Source organism: Mastigoproctus giganteus, chromosome 9, assembly GCF_048544385.1.
Source record: "Mastigoproctus giganteus isolate SK-2022 chromosome 9, ASM4854438v1, whole genome shotgun sequence".
In the NCBI taxonomy this organism is placed as follows: Eukaryota; Metazoa; Arthropoda; class Arachnida; order Uropygi; family Thelyphonidae; genus Mastigoproctus; species Mastigoproctus giganteus.
In genome coordinates this window covers 10,343,231-10,357,287 of record NC_143583.1, presented here as the reverse complement: position 1 = coordinate 10,357,287, position 14,057 = coordinate 10,343,231, and the positions used below count along the sequence as shown (strand labels likewise).

The 14,057-nt window shown below is 38.6% G+C and overlaps 1 protein-coding gene across 1 annotated transcript in view; it reads right to left on the bottom strand.

The window, feature by feature from the left end:
• Nucleotides 1–14,057, bottom strand: part of LOC150080047 (sperm-specific sodium:proton exchanger-like) — a 101,214-nt gene that overhangs the window by 14,351 nt on the left and 72,806 nt on the right. Inside the window, exon 8 of the mRNA XM_090381643.1 lies at nt 6,167–6,348. Coding sequence (XP_090237769.1) covers nt 6,167–6,348 — 182 coding nt within the window. The remainder of the gene's footprint in view (nt 1–6,166; nt 6,349–14,057) is intronic.

Genomic DNA, 14,057 nt, shown 5'->3' with positions numbered 1-14,057 from the left:
TATCAGAGTATTCTTGGGCATGCTCTCATGCTATCTACAGGCAGTCTGCCGAAATTTTAGAGGTTGTAAGATGGCGCTGCCATTCCGCAAATTAAATTATCCGCCTATATAGCAGAGGTTCCAAAACTTTTATACCTTCAGCCCACTTAAAATTTTTCATAAATTTTACACGCCCTCGAAGTTCCAGATCAAGTGAAAATAAACAAGATCTATCATAAAATTGGGTTGTCCATATTTCGTAAAAAAAGTGGTTCATGAAAACAAAAAAGCGTCCCCCCAATCCAAAAATATAGAAAATCTCTATATAGAAAAGCTTCTAATTTAAAATTTTATGTTAGATTTTAAAATTTTATCAAAAGAAGTTTTAACTTAATGAGTATAGTATCATTACTAAAAATCAAAAAATACTCATCACCTTTAGGGCTTTGGTCATCCTAAGTATTGCTTCCTTGAACATTTCTTCCATCTCTAAGGAACTGGGTTCTACCTGATGTTCGAAGCGACATTGCGGACATATAACGTTACGAACTGTGTGGTAATATCCTTCGGCATCTTCAAACCCAGACTAGAAGAGTTTCGCGGAAACAATAATTAAATTAGTTGAAGAAAGCTAACGAACATTCTTTTTTAAAGCAAGTTAATTTAGTTATTCTGAATAAATCGCGTTATTTGGTTATAGCAGTTAATATGATACTCCAGTAAGAAGATGTCACATTAATATCAGATTATTCGAAGTGATATTTCCCTTTCTAGTTTTACTCTTTAACACCATCCATTGTCAGTGCCTGTTATTATAATCATGTAATGAACACTGAAAACTAATTTCTCTATTTAATGTAAAGCAGACAGAAATAAAGTAGAGCCATTTTCTTGGCTCTCCTCCGTTTGCGACTAAGCAAACATTTTATCCATCAAGTACTGCCCTCTTTTGTATTCTTTTAGCGTTCAGAAAACCGAAAAAAAAAAAAAACTGTTTTTTTTTTTAAAAATTTCTCAATTGATAAAGCCATATTTAGCATTTCTTTCAGTCGAAGAATAATATTTCAAACTCCATTTAGTTATCGATTAGTTTTCGCTAAGGCAATAAATCATTGTCATGAAAGGTGATTAGAGCATCACGTTGGCAGTTATCATGCAAATGTCTTCAACTGTTATTATACACGTGTAATTTTATTAAATAAGTGAAACTGAAGGATTGCTTTGCAAGACAGGTCTCAACCATCAAGAGAGAGAGAGAGAGAGAGAGAGAGAGAGAGAGAGAGTGAAAATACATCTTCCAGACAAGATGTAGCCTATAAATATACGGTATGCAGGACGTTTTAATCATCAGATACTGACGCACTCTTCATGTTACAGTTCGGAATGACACTTTTTTTTTTTTTTTTTTTTAATTCTCTCTTTCCTATTCACGCAATTCCTGAAAACTTATTGATTTACGTGATTGTAGAAACATCAATTGTAATTGTAGTGAATGTTTAGAATTGCTGTAAACAGCGTTTATATATCTTGAAATTTCTGTTTAGAGAAAAATTTGTTTCTTTACGAATCTAACTCTAAGAATTTTGTTCTTATCTAAATGAACACTTTAAAATTATTCTCATTCGCTTTCTATGTGCTACATACGGATTTTCTGACAGTTTAATCCCGTTAAACAAAGTATTTCTGTGCGATTCGAGTTAAGTATGAAAAACGCAACGAAGGGGGACAATATCTCTATTTTCTTCTAATTTGAAAAAGTGAAACTTACATATGACTAACTGAAGATTCGCCGTTTTCACAACGTCGCTCAGTCAGTCGGTCTCAGACCAGAGAAAATGGTTTTTTTCCCTGAAACTTGAGTTTTTCGTTCAGCAAACAGAAAATCGACCATAGAACACATGCAATTTACAGAAGTATAAACGGAGCAATGAACCTTAGTCGCTGATCCTCCTAGAAACGCTCTCGTGAACATGTTAGTCCCCTATGCAGACTACATGCATATGATACACTCTAAATTCTTATCCCAGTGGCAAACCTTGGCATGGGCAGACCATGAACAAAATCTATCAGATAAAGTCTGTAATTAAACTATGGCAGTTTAGCCTGTGCAGGAATTGCAGAGAAGAAGTTGTTCTCGCTCGCCTCCGCATAGGACATAGTCATCTTACACACTCGTTAATGCTGATGGCAGATGACTCTCCTATGTGTGAGAACTGTGAAAATGTTTTAAGCGTTCGGCATATTTTAATTGAGTGCCCCCGTAATAGACATGAACGTGTTTTTTATTTTAACGTTTTTAGTCACCTGACTGAGCCTTATACACTCAATCAGATTTTATCCGACAACGAACACGTGCCAGCCGTTTTTAATTATTTAAAGGCCTTAAACCCTTTTAGCCTTATTTAAAATATATAATTTATACATACCACTGATCTACATTTATCGTTATCCCTTTTGACGAAGAGATTTAATTTTTTAGGTCACTGAAATATTTTAACCATAATCTTTTCCCTTACGTGATTTTGGCGCATTATAGCCTTAGTTGCTAATGCGCCGATAAAGCTTAAACCAAACCAAAACCGCCCTTGTGAGTAGTACAGTAGGTAGTATTAGTAATATTAGTATTAGTATTAGTAGTGGCATGTGATGAAAGGAAGCAAGCTTATAGACCATTAGCCAAAGGTGGGGAGGAGGAAACTGCCCAATTTCATCTTTCCATCCTCTCTAATAAATATATCTAATTCTTCCTTAAATTTATTTAAACAACCGACTTTTACAATAAGATTCCTAATTCCTAATACATGAATGATCACTGCTGATAACCAGATCAAGAGTATTACTTTCTCTGGTTGCCTCTCGAACATGCTGCTGCAGAAAACAATCATCCAATAAATCCACAAAAGTCTGACTATGTGAGTACCCAACTCACAAGTTCCAGTAAATATCTGGGAAGTTAAAATCCCCCATTATAAGACATTCCGATTTACTAGCCCACTCTATTTCTCTGTACAATTGTTCATTGTACTCATTAGCATTAGCATCAGTAGAGGCATTTGATGCAAGAAAGCAAGCTAATGCAGCATCAGCCAAAAAAAAAAAAAAAAAAAAAAAAAAACCACTTCCACTTCACCCCTCTGTTCGTTCAAAATACCTGTCCAGCTGAGCCTTAAACTTATTTAGGCTGCCAACTTCGACCGCAAGGGATGGAAGTCTGTTCCACCAACCAACCACCCGCTGGCTAAAGGCAAATTTCCGCACGTCTATCCTACATCTGTCTTTCCTCAATTTGAATTTATGCCCTCTCAGGTGATTATTCTGAGCTAGAGGAAGAATCCCATCAGCATTGAGCATGCTCAAACCATTCAAGGCTTTATACACCTCTATCAGATCACCTCGCTGGTGCCTAGTCTCCAGACACTGAAATTTGCAAAACTTAAGCCTTTCTTCATAAGAGCACCCCTTTGTTCCATTCACTAATCTTGTTGCCCTTCTCTGTACTCATTCCAGCAGCTCTACATCCTTCTTGAAATGAGGCCTCCAGACCTGTATACAGTACTCTAGGTGTGGCCTGACCATTGCCTTATACAAGGGAATAATCACCTCCTTATCCCTGCTGGAAAAATTCCTGTATATCATTGACAATACTCCATTAGCTACTCTTGCAGCCCGTCTGCACTGCTCAGAGAACTTCATATCTGCCTGCACAACCACCCCCAAGTCCCTTTCATTCTCTACCACTGTCAGTGTAGTACCACAGAGTTAATACGTTGCTGTGGGGTTGCTGTTTCCCATGTGTAGTACTTTACATTTGTCAATGTTAAACTTCATTTGCCACCTCTCAGCCCATCTGCTCAACCTTTCCAGATCCTGTTGCAGCAGCATAGTGTCAGTAGTGTCCTTGACAACCCTGCCAACCTTTGTATCGTCTGCAAACTTGGACATTAAGCTTGATATACCATCATCAATATCATTTATAAATACAGAAAACAATAATGGACCCAACACTGAGCCCTGAGGGACTCCACTAATAACATTAGTCCACGATGAGCAGTGTCCATTGATTACCACTCTCTGTCTTCTCCCCCTCAACCACCCCTTTATCCATAGCAGCAATTTGCCTCCAATGTCACACTGCTCCAATTTGTGTAGCAGTCTTCCATGTGCAACAGTATCAAAAGCCTTTCTAAGATCCAAGTATATAATATCAAAGCTATTCCCTGCATCCAGTTCTTTTGTGACTGCATTATAGTATCCAATCAAATTGGTCAGGCAAGACTTACCCTTAACAAAACCATGCTGTGTCCGAGCTATAACTGAAGTCTTGTCTAAATGATCCTGCAGTGCTTCTTTAACCAGTGCCTCCATTAAATTTCCTGGAACAGAAGTTAAGCTCACAGGTCTATAATTACTTGTGTCAGCCTTTGATCCTCCTTTGTGAATTGGGGTCACATTTGCACATCTCCAGTCTATGGGTACCTCCCCTGAGTCCAAGGATGCTCTCATAATTATGGCTAAGGGTTTGCTTACTTCCTTTGTTGCCTCCTTTAATATAACTGAATGGATCCCATCCACCCCGGGTGCCTTTCTTGTGTTTATCTTCAACAGTTTCTCCTCCACTTTACTCCCAGTTATTTCAAGATTCTGTAGCTTACTGCTGGAGTTGAATACACCTCTGGCATTCCCCTCGCTGAATAACTCCTCATGTGTGAATGTCGATGCAAAATATTCATTTAGTTTGTTAGTTACCTGAGCAGGATCATCAACAGTTGACCCATCAATATCAAGTGGACCAATCTGATTCATCCCCTTCCTTCTAGAGTTTACATAAGTAAAGAACTCTTTGCTGTTTTTCTTTGCATCCCTTGCCAAGGATTTCTTGTAATCTGCCTTCGCCTGCCTAACCTCCTTTGTAACTTGGTTGCATATCAACTTGTATCTATCATAGGCTTCTGTGTCATGTGTTAATTTGTAAGTATCCCATGCATTTTTCTTCTCTGCCATATGCCTCATTAGTTCATCTGACATCCATTTTGGCCTAAACCTTGAACAATATTTCTTAGTTGGTATGTAAAGCCTAGTAGCTTCCAAGATAAGTTCTTTGAATGCTTCCCATTCTGAATTTGCTGTTGGTAACATCATCAGTTGGTCCCACTGTATAGAATTTAAATACTGTCTCAGTCCGTCGTAGTCGCCTTTACGGAAGCAATAACCCTTCACTTTATCCCTAATGGTAGTTACCTCTTTGAGTAAGTCCCACTTCAGCACACTGTGATCACTGCCACCTAGTGGTTCATTTATCTGCAGATTCTTAATGCATGAAGAATCACTGCTGATAATCAAATCAAGAGTATTACTCCCTCTAGTTGCCTCCCGAACATGCTGATGTAGAAAACAATCATCCAATAAATCCACAAAAGCCCTGCTAGTGTGTGAATGACCAGCCCCCAAATTCCAGTCAATATCTAGGATAGCCATCCTCTCCACACAGGATAGAAAAGACCTGAGTTCGAATGACGTCGATGACGGGAGGAACTTTTATGTGTCTTTTTCACAACGTGGCTGAATTAGTTGGTCTCAGGCAAGGGTAGGGTGGTTTTTTCTCCCAGAAAGTCGAGTTTTTTTTCCAGCAAACAGAATATCGACCTCAAAACAAACACGCAATTTATAGCCAATATACACGGAGCAATATGGCATTAGTCGCTGATGCTCTTAAAAATCCAACTACAACAACAGCTCGTAAAACCCAACAGCACCTCACACTGGCTAGTTAACGTGTTTGAATAAGTGCCGGGAGAGCCATGAGGGATCATTATCTTGTGTCCGTAAATTAAATTCTAAGGCTTGTTTACGGTGTGAAAACTTCGGGTTTTTGAATTAGAAAAAAAAAAAAAAAACTAAATTACTGCCAGATCAACTAAATCAACCATTGTGTGAAAGAATCTCAAATTCCTCTTCTGAATTGAAGAATTCCACATCTTCGTAATTACAAAGATTCTAGTACAGGATGCGCAAATTATTTGTAATGCAAAATCAAGGCAACTCGTTGCGATGGCATCGTATCCTGAAAGCTCAACGCCTACTTCGAACATTATATGACTGACTGTTATCATGCAAAGTTCAAATTTATTTAACAATGTATTTAAACTTTGCATTTCCTTTACGTTATTTTGAATTATTTAAGATTTACCTGCAACTCCTCCATCGCATAGGGGTCATGTATAGTAGTCTGAAATGCTACCCACGTCCAGTTTGCTCCTGCAAGAGATTTATCCGTTCGCTGTACTCGTCTAGATTTTAACACGGTATCTCTGATATAACGAACTGCATTGGCCATTACAGCTCGTCGAGGAGATGATAATTTTGTCATATCTAAAATAGAAAAATTGATAAAAAATATATAATATACTATGAATAGCTAATTATATGATGAATAGCTAATTATTGTATGCCGCAAATATAGTTCAAATGCGAATGACTTTTTTTTGGCGCGTTAATATATATATATATATATATATACACACTGGTGTTCAAAGAAAGTGCATCATCTAGGAATTTCACATTTCTAATCCTTTTTCGCGATGATATGTTGCATTAATGATTAGCATCACAAATAGAAATATAAACAAAAGATATTAATAGTTACGGCAAAGCTAAGTAATATTTGACAGGTGCTCTCAATGCGTTATTCGCTGAAATGTTATCAGAAGCTTCAGTTTGCTTCAGTTTATCATTTTAAATGGAAAACAAAATGAAAAGTTCACCAGGTGCAAACTAATATTTAGTTGAACTGCCTCTGGCCCTGATGACAGCAGCACACCGTCGAGGCATTGACAAGATCAATTTCTGAAGATAATCAACTGATAGTTCGTGGTTCCAAACATGAATTATGAAGTTTACGAAGGATCTTTGGTTTCTTTCTGGCAACTGCAGATTCCACACAGTCTGGATGGTATTCTTCTCTATAGGATTCAGGTCCGGGCTGTTTCCTGGCCAGCTAAGAGTTATAATGGACCGTTCTTCCAACCATTTTTTCACCTGTAACAAATGTAAACATATTACTGTCGAACCTCTCATGCAGAAACGAATCTAAAGTAACTACAGAAGTGCCTACTTACACTTTTCGCCCGATGACAAAGAGCAGAGTCGTCCTGAAAGATGCAGTTACTTGGCAGGTTGAAATGATCTCTAATGGTTGGCAGCAATTTACCTTCCAATATAGCCAGGCATCCATTGGCATTTACGGAACCTTTTATAAACTGCAGGTGACCTACTCCGCGATACGAAATGCACCCTCATATCATTTGGGAGGTAGGGAATTTCACTGTAGTCACCATACAGTCTGGATGGTATTCTTCACCACGTCTACGGCGAATCGTTTGTCTCCCATCAGAGCCATGCAGATTGAATTTCTTCTCATTCGAGAAAATAACTGACTTCCACTGCTCGGGAGTCCATTTGACATGCTTCTTACACCAAATTAATCGGGCCTTTTTCATTTTTTGTGTGAGGAGGGGCTTCTTGGGACCAGGGACTACAAGTAACTTTTTGAAGAGGCGTCTTCTCACTGTTTCTGCACTTGCTGCCACTCCTGTAAGTTCTTCCCATTCTCTTTTCAGCTCAGACGAAGAAGCTTTAAAGGTTTTTAAGGCAAGAGCGTTTCAAAACCGGTCCTGTTTTGACGTAGACTCGTTGCATCCGCTTCCTTTTTTCCTATTAGCAGAACCAGTATTCTTGAGTTTGGAAAGAAATCTACTCACTGTCGACTGATTACAAGACACTCTATAAGCAATATGACGGAAAGAACATCCTTCCTCACGTAAAGCAACAATAGCACTCTTTCTTTGTGGCGTCAACTGCACGTAACTCGCCATCCTGCCAGAAGCAAGGAATGACTGCAACTCTTGCATAGCGTGCTTATACAGCTGAAAGTAACAGCTTATGCAATATTACGTCATCACCTACGCGTGTCAATCTTATCTGATGCAATCTGTAAGAAATATTGCCATATACTTACGTTATTCGGACGACAATTACAATTTTAAGGGGTGATGCGCTTTCTTTGAATACCAGTGTATATGCGCATAAGCGCCTATTATCTTCTTCATTGGCCCCGAGTGCCAAGCGTTTCTAGTGATCAGGCGATATCTCTGCGATTATAAAGCGATTTCTAAAGTGATAGTGATACACGTTTATAGAGTTTAAAGAAAATTCTCTATTGTACATATATATATATAGTTGCTGAAAAGTACCAGCACAAAGAATCCTAAGAAAGGAAAGACACCTTTCTTTTATTTATTTTCTAGTTTACTAACTACTAATCAACTTCCGCTTGGTCACTAGGTGGCACCGCTCCTGCCTCCCCGTGGCGGGGCCGGAAACCTGGGAGGAAAAGCTCTCACTCCCAGGGCTAAAAGGAGCAAACATGAATGATCCAAACATCACAACCACAGATCCCAAAGATCCGACTCCGTTGAGTCGGAAAAATGAGGATAATGAGACAAATGTTACCAAAAGACAAAAAAAGGAGATAACATCGCTTCATGCACCTACCTTTCTAGTCCTCCACTCAACATCAGAACAGCCATTGGGAAAACTGTCGCCATTTGTAATACAAAAATGCCTAGAAAGTGTAGCTGGAACACCAAAAAATGTCAAGAGACTGAAATCAGGCGACATTTTAGTCGAGACAGCCAGTGCCAAACATGCAGAAAGACTGCTTCAGATGAGAACTTTTGGAGGGATCCCAGTAGCAGTCTCTCCCCATAACAGCCTAAACACATCAAAAGGAGTAATTTCTGAATGGGACCTTATTAGTGTCTCAGAAGAAGAAATTAAAAATGAGCTAGAAGATCAAGGCGTCATTGCGGTGAGAAGGATTAATGTTACTAGAGATGGTATACTTACTCCAACTAGAAATTTGATACTGACCTTTAACACTCCCAAACCACCTACATCGGTAAAGGCCGGATATCTAAATTGTAACATCAGACCATACATTCCGAATCCTCTCCGCTGCTTTAAATGCCAAAAGTATGGTCATTCACAAATGGCATGCCGTGGAGTTCCTATCTGTTCCAACTGTGGATCTCAAGATCATACCAATCAGAACTGTCCAGCCGAGCAACCAAAGTGTCCAAATTGTAAGGGGGATCATTCCGCCTATTCTAAGAACTGCGAATTCTGGAAAAGAGAAAAGCAGATTCAACGATATAAAGTAGAACACTCCGTAACATACCAAGAAGCTAAGAGAACTGTACTCCCGACTATTTTAAACAGACCTTCCTATGCACAGGTCATAAAGAAATGGCGTACAATAGAGACGCAAACAGATTTCACGATTCCCCCAAAGAAGTCTATTTCAGACTGGGCACGAGGTCTACTTCTCACATCCCAGCCAAAACAAAAAGAGAAAGTCACAAACACACCACTATCTGTACCTCCGAATGCAAAACACATAGAAACAAAAGCCACAGAAAAACGTAATGTCATAAGCCAGAAGCCAACAGAACAAATGGATACAGAATTGACCAATCAAGCAGAGGAATCAGTACTAGAGATTTTTGCGGAAGAAGAGATGGATACCGGCAAACCATATTTTCCCAAGGAAAAACATAAACTTGAAAAGCTTAAAGCAACAGCTAAGAAACAGTCTGACACTTTCTCGAAAACCAAATAATGGGGATTATAATCCAATGGAACTGCAGAGGTTTCCGCACTAATATACATGATATATATGATCTGATTGCACAGCATACCCCGCTGTGTCTTTGCCTGCAAGAAACGTATCTCAGACCTCAAGACTCTCCCACAGTAAAGAACTATATCACATACCGTAAAGACAGAGTAACAGGTGGCACGACCCATGGTGGTGTGGCAATTTTGGTAAAATCACACATTCCTTCCCAAGTTCTTCCACTAAACACAACCCTTGAGGCGGTTGCAGTACGCATAGCCATTAAATCTCTCATAACCATTATAACAATTTACGTTCCCCCAAACCAAGAATTATAACAACAAGACTTGGAAGATATATTAACTCAGTTACCTCCACCCTACTGTATACTGGGAGACCTCAATGGACACAGTCCTATGTGGGGAAACACAGCCATAGACCGGAGAGGAAAACAGATCGAAAAATGGATAGAACAGAATGACTTAACCCTGTTGAATGATGGCACACATACATACACGCATCTTCCATCGGGAAACAGCACAGCTATTGACCTATCATTATGCTTTCCAACATTATTTCCAATACTTGATTGGTCTGTACACAGAGATCCTCTCAGCAGCGATCACTATCCAATAATCATTTCCATGATATCAGGAACCACATGTCAGTCATGTAGAAATCCCAAATGGAAAGTAAATGAAGCAGATTGGGAACAGTATAAATCCATTGTAAAATTAGATGCAGATATTATCAAGCAAAAGCCTTTAGATGCAGCAGTACAATATGTAACAAATAAACTAATCCAAGCTGCTGAGCAGACTATTCCAAAAACATCACCACACCTTCCAAGACATCCAAAACCATGGTGGAATGAAGAATGTTCACACGCTAAAAGAGAGAGAATTAAAACCTGGAATAATTTCCGAAGATGTCCCACTACAGAGAACCTAGTATTATTCAAAAAGGCACGAGCGCGAGCCAAGTATGTTAGAAGAGCCAGTAGCAAAGCATCCTGGATAAAATTTGCATCCACTTTAACAAGTCCCACACCATCTCAAACTGTCTGGAATAAAATCAGAAAAATGAATGGCAGATACCAGATTAATCCACCCCCAATCCTAAACTGGAATGGACAAATCACCGCACAGCCTTCAGAAATAGCCAATGCACTGGGTGAAACCTTTGCCAAAACATCAGCAACCACATCATATACTCCTAATTTTCAAACATACAAGGCAAGAATAGAAAAACACAAACTGAATTTTTCCACAAGAAATGACGAACAGTACAACCTTCCGTTAACTTTCCATGAATTAAAAACAGCTCTGTCGCAGACAAAGCAAAGCGCTGTAGGACCAGACCAAATTCACTACATGATGATAAAGGAACTTGACCACCAATCCCAAATGGCATTACTTGAACTGTTCAACAAAATCTTTCTAGAAAACCAGTTTCCACATAGTTGGCATCATGCAATAATTCTGGCCTTCCCAAAACCGGGAAAGGATCTTTCCAATCCACGCAACTACCGTCCAATTGCTTTAACAAGTTGCCTAGGCAAAGTTATGGAAAAAATCATCAACGCTCGTTTAATGTGGTATTTGAACAGTAATAATCTTCTCGACCCGGCACAGCATGGTTTCAGGAAAAATCGCTCAACACTAGACCTACTTATAAAACTAGAAAACAGTATACGGAATGCCTTCATCCGCAAGGAACATCACGTCATGATCTGCTTTGATATAGAAAAAGCTTACGATACGGCATGGCGTTATGGAATCCTACAAAACCTACACCTCCTTGGTTTACGTGGACATCTTCCTAAATATATCCAAAATTTCTTGCAACACAGGACATTCCAAGTTAGGCTGCAGACAATCCTTTCAAAGGTTTTCATCCAAGAAGAAGGAGTGCCTCAGGGGTCTGTGCTTAGTACTACCCTGTTCGCTATTAAAATAAATACAATAACCGAGCACATTCCAAGAATCGTTGACGCTGCTTTATACGTTGACGATTTCAGCATTTCCTATCACTCTCAGAATATGCGAAGTATAGAACGTCAGCTACAAGGAACAATAAACAAAATAAGCAAATGGGCTCAAACAAATGGCTTCCGGATTTCCACACAAAAAACTGCGTGTATACACTTCTGTAGAAAACGAAACCTACACCCTGATCCCGAATTGAAACTTGACGGACATATTATCCCAGTAATACCAAGCATAAGATTCTTAGGACTTCTTTTGGATAAGAAACTAACATTCCTTGATCACATTAAACAACTCAGGCTTTCTTGCTTAAAGAAATTAAACATTCTCAAAGTTCTTTCCGCAACAACTTGGGGAGCAGATCGATATACACTTCTCAAACTTTATCGATCTATAGTTCGTGCCAAACTAGATTATGGAGCAGCTGTTTACGACTCGGCTAAACCAAGTGCTTTGAGATGGTTAGACCCCATACACCACAGTGCACTCCGTATAGCACTCGGCGCTTTTCGAACTTCACCTATACAAAGCCTTTATGCAGAAGCCCATGAACCTTCATTACAGCTTAGACGACAGAACTTGTTATTGCACTATGCCGTCAAGATAAAATCTATCAGTGATCATCCAAATAGAGTCTTTCTGTTTTCATATAACTGGGAAAACATATACCAAGCCCATCCACGGATGAATCGACCTGCCAACATCCGTCTGAAAGATTTACTGCTAAGCCGAGAGCTTGATTATGACAACGTAGCTACTGCAATTGCACAGACCATTCCACCATGGTGCATAGTTCAACCCATATATGATATGTATTTTCAAACCTGGGGGAAAAACACTCTATCCAGAAAAAACTACCAGCAGTTATATGCAGCATACAAAGAACAATATCCAAATCACACTTTCATATATACAGATGGGTCTAAATCAGAGACTTGTGTAGGAGCTGCAATTCATTTTGAGGATCGTACCTTCATCCAACAACTCCCAAAAGAATGCAGTATTTTTACTGCTGAATTACAAGCCATTTCAATGGCTATAAACCACATCAAACATAAACAGATAGCAAACAGCATTATTTTCACGGACTCGCTTAGCTCTGTTACTGCCTTGCAGAACGCAAATACCAAAGGACATCCAATCCTACAACATATCCAATTTTCAGTATCAAAGGTATTACAAAGAAATCACAATATCAGATTCTGCTGGATCCCAGGCCACACAGGAATAACTGGAAACGAAAGAGCAGACAAAGCAGCAAAAGAAGCTTCCACATCTGATTATGCCTTTCATACAATGCCATATACAGATTACAAATCCTTGATCCACCAAAGCAGTATAAAACAATGGCAAAAACACTGGCTAGATCAGACTAACAACAAACTTCGCCTAATAAAAGAAACACTTCGACCATGGTCTACTAGCTTCCGATCGAATAGACAGGAAGAAGTGATCCTCGCTCGATTGCGAATCGGGCATACACATATGACACACTGTTACCTACTCAGAGGTGAAGATCCCCCTCAATGCCAAAACTGTCAAGTTCCGCTGACTATACATCACTTCATGGTGAACTGCCCAAAATTTCATAGAGAACGTCAAAGAGCCTTTCAATCAATAATGAATAAACAAAACAATCTCATGCTTAAAACAATTTTAGATGACCGGCCAAATATAACCGAAGTTTTCTTCTTCCTCAAGTTAACTGGATACTTTCAAAACATATAAAATTAATAGTACACCTTTTATAGAGAAACTACACAATATATATAGCAAAGTCTTGGTTCTGCCATAAACCACAAGTAAAGTGAAAAAATGCTGATATACAAAACTCTCCTACCTAGGCTAGGCGCATTATAGCCTAAGCTGCTCTTGCGCCAATAGCTTTCAAATAACAACAACAACATCTTCTTCATTTCCATCTGTCCGTCCGCACTTCACAGAACTCCTACTAGACAGATTTTCTTGAAATTTTATATTTGGTTCATATATAAAGATATATGGAGCCAACCAGAATTTCACTAAAATCACACAAATAAAAATCCGGCAATTATAGTCTTTTTTTTTCTTTTTTTTTTAATTCTTTTTTTTTTTCTTTTTTTTTTTCTTTTTTTTTAATTCTTTTTTTTTAATTGTTTAATACAAATTCAAAATAAATTTGAATTTTTATTAAAAAATACATGCATAGACCAAATGTAGTTTTAATGCACTGTTATTAGCGTTAGACAATCCGTGCACGCTTAGTTTGTATTGTATTCTACGATTCCTGAACCTGGTCAGTATAAATGCATACTCGTATATACAGAGAAAAGAGACTTAAAAAACGTATATGGACAGAGAAGTAATAAATATACAATTGTAATTAAACTGAACGGCTAAGATGCGAGAAAATTATTGAGTTTTAACTAAGTTTAAGT